The sequence below is a fragment of the Monodon monoceros genome, unplaced genomic scaffold, assembly GCF_005190385.1.
Source record: "Monodon monoceros isolate NGI ecotype Baffin Bay Population unplaced genomic scaffold, NGI_Narwhal_1 Super_Scaffold_21, whole genome shotgun sequence".
NCBI classification, from domain to species: domain Eukaryota; kingdom Metazoa; phylum Chordata; class Mammalia; order Artiodactyla; family Monodontidae; genus Monodon; species Monodon monoceros.
Genome location: NW_021703778.1, coordinates 137,004,598 through 137,024,646, shown reverse-complemented (window position 1 = coordinate 137,024,646; position 20,049 = coordinate 137,004,598). Strand labels below are relative to the sequence as shown.

The 20,049-nt window shown below is 40.0% G+C and overlaps 1 protein-coding gene across 6 annotated transcripts in view; it reads right to left on the bottom strand.

Moving 5' to 3' along the window:
* The window catches only part of SYNE2 (spectrin repeat containing nuclear envelope protein 2), a 332,333-nt gene that overhangs the window by 231,970 nt on the left and 80,314 nt on the right, over positions 1-20,049 (bottom strand). For all 6 annotated transcript variants that reach the window (XM_029238377.1, XM_029238372.1, XM_029238375.1 and 3 more), the window contains 6 exons: positions 17,888-17,949; positions 16,827-16,922; positions 16,660-16,737; positions 16,479-16,571; positions 10,507-10,688; positions 5,592-5,788 (listed from right to left, as the gene is read on the bottom strand). In XM_029238377.1, the coding sequence (XP_029094210.1) occupies positions 5,592-5,788; positions 10,507-10,688; positions 16,479-16,571; positions 16,660-16,737; positions 16,827-16,922; positions 17,888-17,949 (708 nt within the window). The remainder of the gene's footprint in view (positions 1-5,591; positions 5,789-10,506; positions 10,689-16,478; positions 16,572-16,659; positions 16,738-16,826; positions 16,923-17,887; positions 17,950-20,049) is intronic.

The following is a 20,049-nucleotide window of genomic DNA, read 5'->3' as shown; positions in this document are numbered from 1 at the left end:
TAAAATGTCACTGTACACGTTGTATGTATGAGGGCATGAGTGGTCAGGGAGGGTGGATAGGAGTAAGGTAAGCCTGCCTCTTTCTGGTGACACTGTGCAGAAAGTCCTCCAGGAATGCAGAAACACAGAGCAACTGGAATCCACTCCTGCCACATTGGTCTCAGCATTTGTGCAGTAAAGCATTTCCAAAAGTATATGTTGTATAGAAGATTTGTTCAAGACATCCACAAGATTTTATTCATTCATTTGTGGAGCAAATACATTTACTGAGAGCCTTCTATGGACCAATCTTTGTTTTGCATTAAAAGAGCCCATGGTGAAATAAATTTGGAAAATGCTGATTTAAACAAAGTTAAAAATATTATAAATTAATTATGTACAGAACTTCTCCAGGCATATAATAAATTAAGTAGGTCACAAAGAAGAGATTACAATAGGTTACAGAAAAAATGAACTCATAATTTGGGGATGTCTTTTGCTACGACACCAAAACAACCAATGACGATATTGACAAGGAAATCTGTGTTTATTTATTAATTCTGTTAAATTCAATTCAACACGTATTTACAGAGAGCCAACAAATGCCGGTCACAAGCAGGATATATAAGACTCAGTCCTTGCCCTTATGGGCTTATGTTTCATCCCTTCATTCAGCAAGTAGATGCTAGACCCTTGAGTAGATGCTAGATGCCTTAAGACATTACCTGCCCCTTGAGGAGCTTGCAGTTAGGAGAAAAACAAATAAACAAATACAACACACTATGCGTGCTTTAGCAAGCATGTTTGCTGGGCCCAGTGAGTGCTCTAAGTCAGCTGAGGGAGGAATTGAATCTAATCTATAACCAAATGATAAAATCCAAGGCAGTAAGCACATTAAACACATCAATAAAGAGGTGGGAGTAGGGATTCAATAAAGAAAGGATCCCTAAGAGTTAAGTTATTCTATCTTTTATTGAAAAAAGTATAAATATCAAGAGACACATAAAATGATACTGGCTTAGCAGGATACCTCTCTTTAAATTTTCTCATTGTATATGAGGCTATGCATAATGATTAAATGTGTTAACAAAATTGTGTCAAAAGATAATTCCCTTATTCAAGTATGACTGCAGTATTTGATTTGCATAAATAATCATGATGGGGATTTCCCTGGTGGTCCAGTGGTTAAGAATACGCCTTCCAATGCAGGGGACGCAGGTTCAATCCCCAATCGGTGAACTAAGATCCCACATGCCTCAGGGCAACTGAGCCCGTGCGCCCCACAACTACTGAGCCTGCATGCTCTAGAGTCTGCTCACCGCAAAAGCCCGCACACTGCAATAAAAGATCCTGCATGCCACAATGAAGATCCCGCGTGCCGCAACTAAGACCTGACGCTGCCAAATTAATTAATTAATTAAAAAAATAAAAACTAAAAAAAAGGTCCCCCCTCTCTTTAAAAGAAAAAATCATCATGTATTTCATGTTTTTGAGCTTTTAAGCTATGTAAAATGAATTATGGGCAATCATTTATAAAGTGGAAATTTGTTTTCATTAAATTGTTCCACTAGTTGCCTAGTTATTTTCACATACTAAAATAGAGAAAATAGTTTACACTAATAATAAAGACTTGGTGAATCACAATGAAAGAAGTATTAAAAGAAAACACAGAAATAGCGAATAGAGCACAGCATGGGGGGAAATGAAGAAATTTTGAAAAGATAATGAAAAGACAAAAAGGTTCTTTCCTTTTTGGACAAAAAAAAGGGGGGGAGGGAGAAAAAACAAAGAGATGGGGGAAAGTTAAACGAGCAGAATTATTAACAAGCAACATGAAGCCAAACTAATGACAAACCTGATATACAGAAACATGGAATCATTAGGCTAACTGTGCACTTGGGAATATCACATAATTAACTCTTATAAAAACAACTGAGGTCCAAAAAGGCTAGAAACCAGTAGCAACAAGCACACCTAGCACCCAGATCTTGGTTTCTAATACCATTCTCCAGTAAAAGGAACCAGGGCTCTTGGAGGAATGGTTGATCCAAGACTACAGTAGGAAGTATACAAGATGAGCCTGGAGCATCTTGTAGTGCCAAAACAAACAAGCCAACCCCACACTGAGGATAAGTCAAAGGAGCACAGGAGCCGACTAAAAGAGCTCTCAATAGCCAAAACTCGGAGGTATAAAAAAGATTTTTTTTAATTTGAGCAATAAAATAAACAAAGTAGCATTGGATTATAACCCAAAGTATTAAAAAAAAATCCATGAATCTACACTGATACAAATAAACAGTTGGATAAGTAAATAAATGGAGGAGAATAGACAAATCTCCTGTGCAGAATTCCAAACAATTTATGTAGCTAACCTGCCCTCAAGGAGAGTGAGCATAACTCTCCTAAGTGTGGGCTGTGCATAGTGACTTCCCTCCAAAGAGTACAGTATGGAAAGGGGGGAAACAAAGAGTAACTTCACAGTGGGGAAACCTGACAAACACTATCTCAGCCAGGCGATCAATGTCAACATCAACAGTGATGTCAAGTTGGCATTAAGAGAAAAAGCATAACACAAATTCCAGCATCTACAAAATACCTGACCAGTAATCCTCAAAACTGTCAAGCCATCAAAAACAAAAAAAAATGGTCTGAGAAATTGTCACAGTCAAGAGGAGCCCAAGGAGACATGATGACTAGATGTAATGTATCCTGGATGGGATCCTGAAGAGAAAAGGGGCATTAGGGGAAAACAAAGAAAATGCCTTTATTATATCAATACTGGTTCATTAATATAAGATGTATTAATGTAAGATGCTAACAATAGGGAAAATTGGGTGTGGGGTATATGGGAACCTACTGTACTGTCTTCCCAACTTTCCTATAAATCTAAAACTGTCCTAAAAAATAAAGTATATCTAAAAATAAAAATATTTTGTTATTATTTTTAACAATAAATGCTGCAACATGGATGAACTTTGAACATTCTGCTAATTTAAAGAAGCCAGGGGCTTTGCTGGTGGTGCAGTGGTTAAGAATCCACCTGCCATTGCAGGGGACATGGGATCGAACCCTGGACTGGGAAGATCCCACATGCTGCGGAACAACTAAGCCCGTGCGCCACAACTACTGAGCCCGCGTGCCACAACTACTGAAGCCCACGTGCCTAGATCCCGTGCTCTGCAACAAAGAGAAGTAACCGCAGTGGGAAGCCCGCGCACCGCAACGAAGAGCAGCCCCCGCTCACGCAACTAGGGAAAGCCCACGTGCAGCAACAAAGACCCAACTCAGCCAAAAGTAAATAAATAAATTTATTTAAAAAAAAAAAAAAACCCACTCACAAAAGACCACATATTGTATGATTCTGTTCATGTTAAATTTCCAGAATTGGCAAATCTATAGAGACAGAAAGTAGATTAGTGGTTGCCTAGGGCTGTGTGGGGGGATGGGGGATGGGGGAAATGGGGAGGGACTGCTAATGGGCTCGGGGTTTATTCTGGGGGGTCATAAAAATGTTCTAAATTTGATTATGATAATGGTGGCAAAATTTTGTGAATATACTAAAAACCATTCAATTGTACAGTTAAATAGGTAAACTGTATGGTATGTGAATTATATCTCAATACAGCTATTTAAAACCAGAAAGGTTAAGTGACAAAGCGACAGTCAGTCAGTGGTGTGCTCACACCAGCTTGAGAGAGCTGATTGTTTAACAATTGACTTATGAAACTGCTGAAAATTTAACATAGTCAGCATTAAAAGTTAAATTCTGGGGCTTCCCTGGTGGCGCAGTGGTTGAGAGTCCACCTGCCGATGCAGGGGACACGGGTTCGTACCCCGGTCCAGGAAGATCCCACATGCCGTGGAGCGGCTGGGCCCATGAGCCATGGCTGCTGAGCCTGTGCATCCGGAGCCTGTGCTCCGCAACGGGAGAGGCCACAACAGTGAAAGGCCCACGTACCGCAAAAAAAAAAAAAAAAAATTTAAATTCTATAAATGCACAATTACATAAATTATATTAAAACAAAGGTAATAAATACTTAAAACTCATCACTTTCCAAGTATTTCACTGCATTTTACTACTATCCACACGTCTAAGGTTATGTCTATTGTATCTGTATGATAGAAATAATATATAATGGTGTGCTACTGTGCACCTTTTCCCAACGTATTCAGTGACTTGACACTGGTGGCAAGATTTATGCCACAGAAAATCAGCAGATGAGGGCTTGATTTGCTGTTTTGTTGAGTGCCAAGAAAAGGATGGAGATATTGTTAACAACGCAGGTTAATCTTAAAAGTGCGTCCTGTCTATAGCTGTCAAATTGTGAGTGGAACAAAAATCGAATTCTTCCAGTATTCTCCCAGCAAAGAAGTCATTCACATCACAGAAGAACAAGTGCAGCTCTGACATACCTCTTTGCTGTTACACTTATTCATTAATGCAAAGGAAGTTATCCACCAACACGCATGTCAGAACTGCACTGGTTCAGCAACTGCAACCTTAAGTTGGCTACAGACTGATACAAGAGTTTGGCAAAAATCAACGAAAGCATTTGGGGGCTATATGGAAGTTATAATAAAGTGTATCATATATTTTATTATTATTTGTAAACTGTGTGCTACACATCATTTATGTTTGTAAAATTTATAATAGACATGTATATGTACACACACACACTGTTTCAGAGAGCCTAACATTAAACATTGACCTACACACCCCTGTTGTAGAGCTGAGACTAGAATTTGTATCTCTTGACCTGTTAGTTCATTATAACTTTCACTAATCCTACATGCCTTTTTTATGACCTTACTGGGTTTTTGGGTTTTTTTTTTAACAAGCTTTGGGTAAATTATGAAACAACACAATCCAAAGTAAAGTTCTTTTCCAGAAGAATTGAATTATTTAAATCTTAATTTTATGAAGTTAAAGTATAACCTGATAATTATCTCTTTGAATATAGCCAGTATTTAGGATTTCGCTAATGTTGTTAACAATCCAACAAAATTATTATTATTTTGGCCGCTTCGTGCGGCATGCAGCGTGCAGCACGTGGGATCTTAGTTCCCCAACAAGGGATCAAACCTGCACCCATTGGAAGCGCACAGTCTTAACCACCGGACCACCAGGGAAGTCCCTAACAATCCAACAAAACTGATTTAGCACAATCAATGGTAAAGCTGAGCCAGCCATAGAGAGAGAAACAGAAAAAGCAGTTTCTGTCCTCACAGAGGCTCAGCTTTAACTAGGGGGAGGGAATAGGAAAGGGGACATAGATAATCCACTCAAAGAAATATCTTACTTGAGATATTTTAGAAAAGAATAATAGAATCAAGGAGGATGAAATATAGAACACAATAAAAGAAAATTAAGACAAAGACTCAAAATTATTCCCCAAAACAGCATCGTTTGGTTGCAGCTGTGACATCCTCCCTGCAATTACTGAGGTTAACTAACTGGCAGGAATGCTTAATTTCATGAAACTTAATAAAGGGTTTAAAGTTAAACCCTTCAGGACTAAAATATAATGCTGTTATGTTTGCTCATATGTGGGTACTGTTTTCAAATCCACTTCACACTGGACATTGCTTTACAAAGAAAGAAGCTTCTTTACCTTCTGGTTCCAGCATTTTGGGGATTTTTAATTCTCTTTCTGCAATTCTGAAGGCCTCTTTCAGATTGTCTCTGTTGGATCTATGCTTCACACTCTTCATGTCGATCAGGTCTGGTCGCAAGCCATGAATGACAGCCAAAAAAGCCATCCCATTTCTCCAGCTTGCCTTAAAATCTGTCACACTGACAGACTCAAACCTATGACAAAAGAATAAAAACACGATAAACACTATCTAAAAGATTATATCAGAGCACCTCTATTCATCAGGAATTAAAATTAATTTCTGCCAATCACATAAATCGAATTAATCCTTCTAGGAAAATATTTTATTTGAACCATGGGGTCAAATTAAAGTAAAATGCCAAGTGTGATGAGGCTCACGACGCTCCAGGGCACTGCTTCTCAAAGCGTGGCCCCAGCAGCAGCAGCGTCACGTGGCTGTAGGTGCTCGAAATGCAAATTCTCAGGCCCAACCCCAGGTCCACTGAATCACACTCTGGAAATGCACCTGAAATCTGTCTTACGAGCCCTTCACGTGACAATTCTCACTCGAGTTTAATGCTCTTCATTCAGCAATCTGTTGGCTCAAGACTAAGCTGGGCCTCTACAAATTGCTAAATTCCTTTCACTAGAGGGACTAATTTTATTTCTCACTGGAAACAATTAAATGATACATTGTGCCAAGTCAGTGGCCAATAGCTCATTGGATAGATAGACCTTGTCACTCCTTTGCTTAGAACCGGTCATCAGGAATGAATGCATAAACAAAATGTGGTGTGTTCATACAATAAAATATCATTCAGCCCTAAAAAGTAAGGAAATTCTGAGATATGCTACAACATGGATGAAACTTAAAGATATTATGCTGAATGAAATAAGCCAATCACAAATGGACAAATGTTATATGATTACACTCTCTTAAGGTACCAAACAGAGTGAAATTCACTGATAAAGAAAGTATACCTCTGGTGGCCAGGGGAAGGCTGAGGGGAAGGAGGAATAGGGAGGGGAGGTGTTAAACAGATACAGAGTTTCAGTTTTGCAAGATGAAAAAAGTTCTGCAGACAGATAGCAGTGATGGTTACACAACTGTGAATGTACTTAATGTCACTGAACTGTACTCTTAAAAACTGTTAAAGTGGTAAATTTTGTTATGTATATTTTATCACAATAAAAAAGTTATTTAAAGAAAACCCATCATTGCTTGTCATTATATTTAGAGTAACATCTCACACTCTGGCCCACAAGGCCAGACAAGCTTTGTTTCCGGCTTACCTCTCCCACCTTTGCATCTCCCCTCTCTTACAATGTTGCAGTATGTGGCTAGACCACACTGACTCCATTTTGTCAGTTCCATCTTAGGCCCGCAGTCCTACCCACCTGTTCTCTCTGCATGACCGAGCTTTAGCCTGCTCACAAGGAATGTGCCTAAGCCAGATAAGTTCCCCATCAACTTTTACCCCTGCCTTCATCTGATATGAAAACTGCAAGAATGCCTTTTGCTGACACAGATGGTTAATGGTCCTGAGACCCCAGGGAGAGGAAAAACCCCTGGTTCCTGTTGGTGCAGACATACTTCTCCCTTCACAGTCAGATTCTGTTTTAGCTTTGGCCCCTTTAAATCTCCCTGTACCCCTTTTGAGGGCAGGGAGCACAGCTCTGAATGCCTCTGGATCCTCGTCTGCCTGATCCTGCCTGTAAGTTACCCACAATAAATTTCATAACTGCACTTTATGGAGTTGCCTGTTTCATTCTTCAGCCTTAAAGTTCCTTCTCAGTTCAGAGAATATTATTCAATATCTCCACCTTCCAACATGCAGTAACATTGGCTTCATTTCTGCTTCTCCACAGCCTTTTTAATCCTTCTGCCTGGACACTCTTTCTCCCAGAGATTCATACACCTAAAGCCTTCTCCTTCAGGTCTCAGCTCAAAGGTCTCCTCCTCAGAAAGGCGTACACACTACTATATGTAAAATAGATAACCAACAAGTACCTACTGTATAGCACAGGGAACCATATACTCAATATCTTGTAATAACCTATAATGGAAGAGAATGTAAAAAAAGAATATACATATTTATATATATGTATAACTGAATTACTTTGCTGTACATCTGAAACTAACACAACATTGTAAATCAACTATATTTCAATAAAAATTTTTTAAAAAAAGAAAGGCACTCCATGACCACCTACCAAGGGCACCCTCTTCCTATCCTTGACATTCTCAACCATATCATAAGTCCTTCCTAACTTTACGGCCAACTATAATTATCAAATTTATTCATGTGCCTCTCCCACTAGGGTGCAAGCCCCTTGAGAACAGGGGCCCTTTCTTTCTTGCCCATCATGTTAGACTCACCCACCCTGCAAACAGTGCCTGACATAAAAAGGTGCTTAACATATATATCTCAAACCACTCAATTTGTGTTCAACAAGAGATCACTGAATATTTTGTAAAAGCATATAGTAGCCTACAAAGTGTGGGAAATATTTGAGAACAACTATAGTTTCCTTTAATATCTCATAAAAACACAAGGAAATTCAATGGACTAATTTAAGTATATATCAAAAGTATACATGATAAAAGCTACTCAAGAAATAATCTGCTTCAGATGACCTGGGCTTTCCTGGATCCCTTAGGAAAAAAGCCTAAACTATGATTATGACAAATTACATAGTAAGCAGTGACTTTCGTGTTGTTTAACAAACACTTATATGGTGCCCGTTGTGTCCAGAAACTGTTGCAAATGTTTTTTTTAAAAAAACACAATTCTTGTAAAGCACATAATAATCCTATGAAGTAAGTGTTAAGTATTGTCCACGTTTTATGATTAAGGAAACTTGAACACAACGAGATTAAGTGTCTAAGCCTACCAGTTAGAAAGTGCTGGGAGCCAGAACTCAAAACCTGGTATTCCAGCTTCAGCGTGCGCGTGTAAGTACTCAACTAAATTGATGGCTACAGGGGTGGCGGTGGGGCTGAAAGCGGGGCCGGACCCTCCAGAGCGCTAAGGGGGCCAGAGCCGGCTCAGGGCTGACCAGCAGACACCGCGCTCCATACAGCACCAGGCTGGGAACTCAGCTCTGCCCTGAGGGGCCAAAACAAGTGCCACACAGAACGTGCTACTGCCGGGCCTTGGAGAGGGCGGGGCTGGCTCCAGAGTGACTGGTAGGGTCTAGACTCACGCAGACATCACAAATGGGGGCCCAATTCATCTCCTTCAGAAATAAAAAAAATACCACATATTTCTTACAACATAGCCTTACATCTGAGCCCTAGAGAATCACAGAATATTCAAACAAAAGTCACCCAGTAATACCACCAATGACAGCCAAAACTACAATAAACTCCTGACGAAATACTTAAGAATTACCTACTACATCTTAATACGTTTAGCATAAGCTCTATAGTTGAAAAATAAGGACGGACATGGGGAAAAGGTAAACCTTGGTAAAATATATGGACTTTGAAAGGGTTTGAAGCGTATTTAAGCATAAGTGAAACAAATCTGAATATGGTGTAATAATGATGTTCACACATGCTGTATTTTGGATTTTAAAAATTTAGGAAACTGAAGTAAAATCATCTCCAGGAAATTCAAGAAAAAGTTCATTTAATATACTTAAAACCTGTAAGATATGCATGTATATTTGTGTCCCCTCACAGAATACAGAGGATGAATGACAACTACAGAAAGGTAAGGCAGAAATTAACATCTTAGCCTTTCATTAGGAAGCAGTTACTCAGAAGCCCAACATCTGAGAGGGCTTAGCAACATTTTTATGCCTCTGTTTATCTGGACAATGCTATGATGTGACAAAGAACGCCTTTTGAACTCTATAGGTCTTTTTGTGGTGGATCTCCTGCGTCCTAATTCCTTATTTTCCTAAACTCCATCCAAGCAGTTGGCTAAATTGAAAAAGTAAATGTATCCCAAGAGCAGAAAACATTTTCCTATGTAAAAAAGAAATTATAGTGGGAGGAATTGGGAGACTGGGATTGACACATATACATTATTGACACTATGTATAAAACAGACAACTGATGGGAACATACTGTATAGCACAGGGAACTCTACCAAGTGCACTGTGGTAACCTAAATGGGAGGGAAGTCCAAAAGGGAGGGCATAACTACACGTGTATGGCTGATTCATTTTGCTGTGCATTGGAGGCTAACACAACATTGTAAAGCAACCATACTCCAATTAACAATTAATAATAAAAAAGAAATTAAAAAAAAGAAATTATAAGCATTAACTTCCCTTTATCATCTCCTTTTTTTAAAACACCTACTCTCTTGTTTCTTTGTTTCCTAATTGAGCTACGAGTTTCTAAACAATGGGGACCATGGTCTTTCATGCAGCCCTATAGAGTTCCAAGGGATAATTTTATGAGTTGGCTACTCATTCACTCATTTTTCATTCATCCACTCAACACATTTATGGAGCACCTACCAAGAACACATATTAGGCTAAAATTAAGGGAATACACAGTCAACTAAGATAGAGTCCTGACTTTTAAAGAGCTTCTAGTATGGCAAAACTTTTTGAATCTAAATCCACCTTCCAGATGCATAGGGGAATTGTGCCTAAAGAAAAAGATATTTAAAGACTACTTTATTTGCACACAGTAATAGACCACCTATACGTGGGAGTGGGAGTGAGGGAAGTTACCCAGATGATACCACCTTCTGGTCTTCAAAACCAAGTGTGGCTGAGCTCACAGAGGTCCACATGTGGAAGATTCAGTGTGAGAGGAAGGGGGAGAGTGAGCCTTTTCTTTTTATGACAGGGAAGTGTTCAGGTGGGTGTTACTCCTATTTGGCCTGATTTTCAGACCTGGAGGTCGGTAAGGTTGCGTTGGTGGGTACAGCTGCCCTGTGTGTCTCCTCTGGTGGAGCAAACTACTTACATGGCACATTGCTCCTGAGCCCACTGGAGAAGAGCCTTCTTTGCAGACATCTGCCATCTTTCTTGGACTTTGGAGCATTTCTTAGCTGGAGGACTTGAGGTAGGAGATGAGTCGACCACACTCACACTGTCCAGGGAAGGCTGATTGTAATTGCAAGAAAGAGTCCGGGCAAGCTCCTCAATCTAAGGAAGACATAATAATCGTTAACGTGTATGGAATCATAGGTTAGCAGCATTGAGGCAAAACCTTCAGCCAGAACAAGACCTAAAAATTATCGTGTAACAGTGACAGTTTACTCATGGTGCAATGAGTACTGGGCAAACCTTTGAATAACGGCATTTGCCATCTGGGGCTACACATTGGCTTTTGGGACTTGCTCTCACCCAAGCATATGGCGCTCCACATCAAGGGCAGGCATCTATTCACCCCCCGCAACATGCTTATAGAGCACTTCACTGGTGCTCCACCTCTGTTCATCAAAACTGAACTGAGGGGCTTCCCTGGTGGCACAGTGGTTGGGAGTCTGCCTGCTGATGCGGGGGACGCGGGTTCGTGCCCCAGTCCGGGAGGATCCCACATGCCGCGGCGCAGCTGGGCCCGTGAGCCATGGCCGCTGAGCCTGCGCATCCGGAGCCTGTGCTCCGTGGCGGGAGGGGCCGTGGCAGTGAGAGGTCCGCGAACCGCAAAAAAAAACAAAAAAAAAAAAAACTGAACTGAGCCAAACTGAACTGCTAGTCGAGAATTTCTCTGGAGAGACTGGGTCAATTAAAATGCATCCTTGATTATAAACCATTAAGAAACAAATACACATACAGGAAAAAATAGTCAAACACGAAGAGGTAAATCCCAAGCAAGAAAAAAACCGCCCTTAAGTATATGAAAAATAACTTCATTAGTCATTTCAGAAATCTAAATATATACAGCAAGAGAACAGTTTTTTTCATACATAACACAGGCAAAAATTTTTTAAAGGTAAGAGTCAGTGATGGTGTGAATACCAGAAACTGGGAACACGTAAATTGGTTTAGATTTTTTTGGAGGGCAATATGATAATACCTACAGAAAACGTTAAAAGATAAATCCAGGGCTTCCCTGGTGGCGCAGTGGTTGAGAGTCCGCCTGCTGATGCAGGGGACACGGGTTCGTGCCCCGGTCCGGGAAGATCCCACATGCGGCAGAGCAGCTAGGCCCGTGAGCCATGGCCTCTGAGTCAGCGCGTCCGGAGCCTGTGCTCCACAACGGGAGAGGCCACAACAGTGAGAGGCCCGCGGACCGCAAACAAAATAAAACAAAAAAACAAAACAAAAAGAAAAATCCAGAAACATAATAGAAGTATTATTGAAAGATGTACACTTCTTTCAATGATTGACAGACTCACCAGATAACCAATAATAGTAGGTGTGACCAATACAATGAACAAATTTGATCTGGTTGGCATACCCCATTGCACCTAAAATGGCAGAATCAACATTCTTTCCCAGTGCATATAGAATATTTACCAAAATTGACCATGCTGAGCCATAAAGCAAGCCACAGCAATTCTGAAGGACTGAAATAATTCAGATTATATTTTCCAACCACACTGAAATTAAGCTAGAAATCAGTACTAGTGAAGATATAACAAACCTCCAAATATTTGGAAATTAAGCCATAGATTGTGATAGAGCCCATGGGTCAAATGAGAAATCATAATGAAAATTTGAAAATATTTTGAACAGAACAAAAATGAAAATGTTATATTCATGGGTTAAAAGATACATTATTTAAAAGAGGTCAGCTTTTTCCAAATGATTCTATACATTCAATCAATCCTCATTAAAATTCCAGCAGGTTACGTGTGTGTAAATTAACAAGTTACTTATAAAATTTGTATGACTATCAAATCAACATGTTATCTACCTTAAGCTTACACAATGGTATATGTCAATTACATCTCAAAAATATATATATACGGAAACACAAAGAGCAAAGAAGCCAAGATAATCTTGAAGAACGAGTTGGAAAACCACAATATCAGATATCAAGACTGACTGTACAGCTACAGAAATTAATGTAGTATAGTATTGGTACAAGGATAAATAATGGGACAGAATAGACAATCTGAAAATGGAGCCATACCTATATGACTACTTGATTTATAAAGGTGATACTACAGTGCAGTAGGAAAATGATGGTCTCTTCAATAATTACTGTTGGATCAACTGGATAGCCATATGGAAAAAAAAAATCTTAATTGCCTTAACATAACATACTCAAACAAATCAATTCATTCTTGAAAGACTGTAGAGCTAAAAGTAAACTGTGAAACGATTAAGCTTTTAGGAATGTGCTGTCCAATATGATAGCCACTAGCCACATGTGGCTATTTAAATTTAAATTAAATAAACTTTAAAATTTAGTTCCTTAGTCATACTAGTCACATGCCAAGTGTTCAATAGCCACAAGTGGCTAGTGGATACTGTTCTGTCCAGTGCAGGTACAGAACATTTCCATCATTGCAGAAAGTCCTATTGGACAGAACTATTCTAGAAAATAACATAAGAGAATATCTCCATGGTACTGGCAAAGGGAAAGAATTCTTTAAAGGACATAAAAAGTACTAGCCACCAAAAAAAAAGAAGCTGATAAATGTGTACTACATTAAAATTATGAATGTCTGTTCATTAAAGATTTGAGAAAGCAAGCCACAGAGTCAGAGAAGATATTTGCAATTTATATATACCCAACAAAGGACTTGTATCCAGAATACATTTTAAAACTTCTATAAATCATTATACACAACAGCATAGCTAAAATAAAAGTTTTTAATGCCAAGTATTAGCAAGGATTGGAGCAAGCAACTCTTAAACTCTGGTAACAGTGTAAATCACAACAAGTTTGAAAAACTGTTTGGCAGTATCTACTAAAGCTGAAGATCACATGCCCTGCAGACCAGCAGTTCCAGTCCTAGATAAATATGCAACAGAAATAAGGGCTTGTACCACCAAAGGGCATATACAAGAATGTTTTTAGCGGCTTTATTCACAATAGCTTAAAATTGGCAGCAAAAGAAATGTCCGTCAACAGTAGAATGGTAAATAAGTTCTGGTATATTCATGCAATGGTATATTCATATACAGCAATGGAAAAGAAAGACCCACTGATACCTGCCTCAAGAGGATGAATCTCACAGACACGATGTTAAGTGAAATAAGTCAGGTAGAAAAGACTATATATAGTGTATGCAAAATAATTCTGTTATAATTCTGTTTATATGGAGTTTAAAATGCTAAACTAACCAATGATAAAGATCAAAGTAGCGGTCATCTTTAGGGAAGGAGGGCAGTGACTGGGAGAAAGACCTGGGGGCTCTGGGATGCTGGCAATATTCTATCATCTTATCTTCAGTTAAATGGTGGTTACGTGGATGTGTTTAATTTCCAAAAATTCATCAAGCTCTACATCTAAGATTTGTGCAGTTTTCTCTGTGTTGTATACTTTTGACAAAAGTTTATTTACAATATTAAAACAAAACTTTAAATTGATTCTTTTTTTTTAAAATTTATTTATTTTATTTATTTTTGGCTGTGTTGGGTCTTCGTTGCTGCCTGCGGGCTTTCTCTAGCTGCAGCGAGCGGGGGTTACTCTTCATTTAGGCGCGCAGGCTTCTCATTGCAGTGGCTTCTCTTGTTGTGGAGCACGGGCTCTAGGCACGTGGGCTTCAGTAGTTGTCACATGCAGGTTCACTAGTTGTGGCTCGCGGGCTCTAGAGCACAGGCTCAGTAGTTGTGGCGCATGGGCTTAGTTGCTCCGCGGCATGTGGGATCCTCCAGGACCAGGGCTCGAACCCGTGTCCCCTGCACTGGCAGGCGGATTCTTAACCACTGTACCACCAGGGAAGCCCAAAACAACACTTTAAAAAGCTACAATTTTGCAAATCTTATGGCCCAAGAATGCCGTTTCTAGGAATTTGCCCCATGGGTATAATTAAGATTATATGCAAAAGTTTTATGTTAGGGTAGTCTTTTTGGAATTGCTTACAGTCATAAAAAACTGTGAGCATTCTGACTGTCCCTTAATGAAACAACAGTGCTTTACAACAGAACATCATACTTGCATTAAAATACATATAAATTCAGAAAGATTTTAATTAGAATTGCTTGAAAACAGTAATGGATAGCACGACCCCATTTTGTTTAAGACATACATGCATGAATATATATATTAATTCCCACTGTATATGTCATGAAGACTGTACACCAAATTAATTGAAGTGGTTATCTGTGAGTGACAGAATTACAGATGACTTTATTTTCTTTTTGTTGTCTATATTGAAATTTCAAATTATATTTCAAATGTCCTAAAAAGTATGGGAAAATATTTAAAATGCCTATGAATTATCAAATTTTAACATTTTACCACATTTGGTTCATAATTTTTTAAAGAAATAAAACACAAATACACTTTGAGCCTTCTGTCTTTCCCCCTTCAATTCCATTTCCTTCCTTTCCCAAAGGAAGAAAACCAAAATCCTAAATTTAGTTTTCATCATCCTCACATATATTATTCTACTATCACTACAAATATAGGTATCCAGGAATGATATAAAGTCTCATTTTGTATGTTTGAAATTTTATATAAATTAGTTATGTTATTTTCTAGTTTTCCTAAAATAAGCATTTGTTTCCCATATAATTTTTAAAGTTATTTTTAAAGTAATTATGGAGATGATGAACATGTAACTTTTTTTTTTTTTTGCGTTACGCGGGCCTCTCACTGTTGTGGCCTCTCCCATTGCGGACAGGCTCCGGACACGCAGGCTCAGTGGCCATGGCTCATAGGCCCAGCCGCTCCGCGGCATGTGGGATCTTCCCAGACCGGGGCACAAACCCGTGTCCCCTGCATCGGCAGGCGGACTCTCAACCACTGTGCCACCAGGGAAGCCCCTGAACATACAAGTTTTTAAGTAGCTACAGAAAATACGCACTAATTCAAAATCCCAGGCCTGAAAGAATGTATTTATCAGCCATAAGTGTCATAAAGTCAGGACTATAACCTACTTATTCCCTGTTATTTTCTTTCTTTCTTTTTGTTTTTTTTGGCTGCGTTGGGTCTTCATTGCTGCGTGCGGGCTTTCTCTAGTTGCGGTGAGCGAGGGCTACTCTTCGTTGCAGTGCACGGGCTTCTCTTTTCAGTGGCTTCTCTTGTTGCAGAGCACGGGCTCTAGGTGTGTGTGCTTCAGTAGTTTCAGCACATGGGCTCAGCAGCTGTGGCACACGGGGCCCAGAGTGCGAAGGCTTCATTAGCTGCAGCGTGTGGGGCTCAGCAGTTACAGCGCACGGGCTCTAGAGCACAGGCTCAGTAGTTGTGGCACACGGGCTTAGTTGCTCCACGGCATGTGGGATCTTCCAGACCAGGGATTGAACCCGTGTCCCCTACATTGGCAGGTGGATACTTAATCACTGTGCCACCAGGGAAGTGCCCCCTGTTATTTTCTTACTGTCCCAGCACAAAAGTTAGCACAAAGTAGGTGCTCAAAAATATTTGTGGAATGAAATGAAAGCTATGAGTCAGTCTTGGGACAGAGCTAGATGTTGCAGGATTATTAGATTAGACAAGGGACCTCAAAAATAGGGAGATTTTACCAAGTTTAATGGGTTAATTTTCAAGAATTTACTCCAGAAGCTTCCTATTCTCTCTTCTGACAGAGTAAATGAACAATAATAAGCAAAAATTTACCATGGCAAGCTCTATTCAGACTGGTGCTGATACCATGGATATTTCAGGATATCATGATAATTCAGAATTCAATTTTCAATTGAAGAATAACATAAGTGGCAAAGGGTCTGCTATATATTTTCCACCTGACAAGACTTCCAGAGGGTCCTATTTCTGGAAGAAGCTCTAGCATCAAGTCACACTTATTGCATTACACTTATTTCATACTGTGGTAATTAGAACAGGAATACTTTTCATATCATCAAACTACTTACATGAAAGTGCAGTATAATTGTCCAAATTAGGCCAAGAATAATGGATGGGTTTCCATCTATAATATCGGTAATGTGAATATTTATTAGCTTGATCTGGAAAAAAAGAAACGCATGTTAAAAGGATAAAATATTTCACAGCGTTTATCTCCCCAATGAATTTTCATGTGAATTTCATACTCACTGATCGGTTTTTTAGGAATCTCAGGGCATGTTCTATATTGCTTCTACACTGGAATGTATTAGATCCTTTATCTCGAGGCTATGAAATTCAAGCAAAATATATTACTCACAAATGTGATTTTTTTTTTTTAATCCACAAAATTTCTTAATGTTGTTTTAAAAGCTTACCAACTGTTGTCCTGAGAGTACTTCCAGCAGGTCCAGGAGGACATGCCCCTTTTTAATGTCTGCGAATAGGTCCGATACAACTGAGGGAGGGGTGTGCTACAAAAGGTCACAAGAAAAGTAATCATTGAAACTTTGGTTCAAAAACACGATAACTTTTAAGAATCTCATAAATGTGCTTTTGCATCTTTGCAAAAGCTAAGATTCAGTAGTGATTTTCTTCTTAATTAACAGAATGTACAAAACACACGAAGTTCCACATCAAAACATGATAAGGAAAGTAGTGAATTTATCTCACAGCAAATTTCCAGTAACACAACACTCTTTCAGCTTTCACTGAGAGCTTAAAACTTGTGCAGTGAAGTGGCATTCAAGATGCTCAGAATCAGCCAATAGTGACCCATTTGGGGAGATTACATTTCTGGAGTAACCCGTTTATGAATTTCCTCTTTTTAGAATGACAAGCACTGAGCTGGGATGGGTAGCCTGGGTGAAGAGGCTCACTCATTTTGTATCCAGGTTATTCCAGGCACCTGGATCACTGAAGGCCAGGATAGCAGAGAGATTAAGATCAAGGCCTCTGGGTCCAGACTGCCTGGGTTTGCATCCCAGCACGATCACTTGTAAGCTGTGGGACCTTGGAGAAGTCACACAACGTCTCCGTACCTTAGTTTCCTTGTTCTCTAAACACAAACAATACTATCTGTCTCAGGATGTTGTGAAGTCACTGAAACATAACGAGTGGTCAGTACATTTAAAGTACTTACAACAGTGTCTAACATAACACTCAACATATATGACTTCTTGTTACAATTTCATTTGATAAAAGAGATGTTACTGCTTTAAATATTTTCTAGCACTGTCTCCCATATCCTTAACAAAAATGCCCCCTTTTCGTGTTGGAGAAGAATAACAGATCCATCAAAACAAGATCAAGGTGACATTCAGCACATTTTTTCAACCTTTTACATGTCACCAGTGCCATTTTGGGGACCAAAACTGAGGGAACAGGAGGAATCACTTAAATATATATTTATAGCTTGATTTGCTCTCTTTTTCCTCACCTTTGCCAACTGTGAGTTTATCCAGCATGTGAAGGTTTTCTTCTGAGTGTCTTCCTGTTCAGCTATTTAAAAAGGACAATAGCAGTTAGAAAACGAGAAGCCTCAGAAACCATTTGAACAAATCAACGTTTCAAAGGTCTGTCACTCTGGGTATGTGTGTGTATCTCAAAATCTTATAAACGTTCTAGGACTTAGTTTAAATTTCAGATGTTTGTCCAAGAAGTGTTTTGGAAATATAGCACATTGAAATAAGATATTTCTCAAAGCCACCGTTTAACTGCAAGAGACAACGGTTTTTAATATTTTACCGACAAAAGAATTAGCCCCTACATGACCTTGACAGTGCTGTACAAGGACCTGTGAAGAAAAAAAAAGGGTTTCTAATCCAAATGGACTTGCAGTCTAAGCCAACACCACACGGTACTTCAGATAAACCCAGAACATCTGAATACATTTTAAAGGGCTCATAAAGTTGCGGCAGTTAAGTCTTGACATTTATCATGAAGAATATATTGTCACTGAATTAACTGTCAATCAGCTGCAATTAGAGTCAGAGAGACCTGAGTTCAAATCCTGCCTGTGTTACTGAGTAGCTGTGTGACGTGGGGCAGGTTCCTCATGGAATAAGGTGAGAAGCACTCACCGCTAGAGACTGTTAGTGGTTCACTCAAAGTGAACAGACCCTTGCACCAAGGAAACACAGAAGTGCTAGCTCTCACTCTTACTAACCAGGCAGGAGTCCAGGGAAAGATCAGAACACTCGGTGTGGATCCTTCCTTCCTCCCCAGGGCAGGAGAGAGCTCCATCCCGAGACCATTCTTCCCCTCACCTCTAGCCCCTCGGCTCCAGCAGACACCCTCAGCCCTGAGGCCAAGGGTTCCCCTGCACACAGGACTGTCTTTCCATTTCCCCAGATCTCCTCATCCTACTGGACAGGGGTGAGAGCAATCCAGACACCCACTCCTCCCTGTGCCTAATGCTTACAGCCTTGTTCCCACCACCTACAGCGGGCTCAGATCTCAACTCACTGTGCCTTTGCCCCTGCTTACATCCCATCAACACACACACACACAGTTCACACACTCAGGTCCCCCTCCATTCTCCCTCTAATTTCCAAAAGACTCTGCACGTCCCCCAATTTTTCTCATCTCCCACCTCTCCTTAACTCCTGAAACCCTTCACTGATGCTGAAATCCATAACAGACCATCAGCGAAATCCCCTATGTGCCCACCACCCTCTTCACCTTTCTGCTCTAATTGAACCTCCACCCTAACCCAGAACTCTGCTTTCCCCACAGCCCTCCCAAGTGACAGCACTGCTTTCTCTTACAGACCCTGGAACACTAGTTCCTTGCTCTTCGCTGCTACTTCCAGATCATTTTCCACTCTCTTTGTCCCTGAAATGCTCCAGCTTTAACTCTCATGGCATCAGACAGTCCCCACTATTACAGTCATCTACTTACCTCTGTCATTCCTCATCATTTCTCAAAGGTTTTAGTTCCTTCCCCACTGTTGCTCTTTCCAATGTGACCCCTAATTCTTCGTAATTTCAATACACATACTGGTGAAACTTCCAACCTTCTGGCCTCTCTGTTTCTTGAATTCTTCTCCAATAAATGTGTCTTCTGCTCTGCCTCAACCACTCACTGTCATGGTTATACCCTGACCTTGTCATTACTAATAACTACAACTCATGATCTTGAGTTCATGCATCCCCATCTCTGAACATCATTCCTTATCTTTTCAGTTCATTCTCACTAGTGTCTCAACTCCAACAATCCTTGGAGTCCATCAGCAACTCCAAGCCATCAATTCTGCCAGTTTTACACTGTCCCTCGCCCCCTTGGTCTCCTTCCTTTCATCCTTATCCATTGTAAATTCCACGATCAATTATTACGAACATTCCCTTGCACCTCTCATTCTGCTGTGCGCTCTTCATCACCACTCTCTGCTCACTCATACCTGCACGCATGCTGCTGAATGTGGCTGGAAGGAAATCCGTAACTGCTGACCAGTCTCATCGTGACCACCAAGTAGGCCCTCAGTGCTGCCTGGAAGTCATAATACACTGCCCTCTCCCACTCCTCTAGACAGCAATTTCACACCCTCTGCTTCTTTCTCAAACTCCCAACGCCTCCCCTCCCATCCTTACTCTCAGCTGA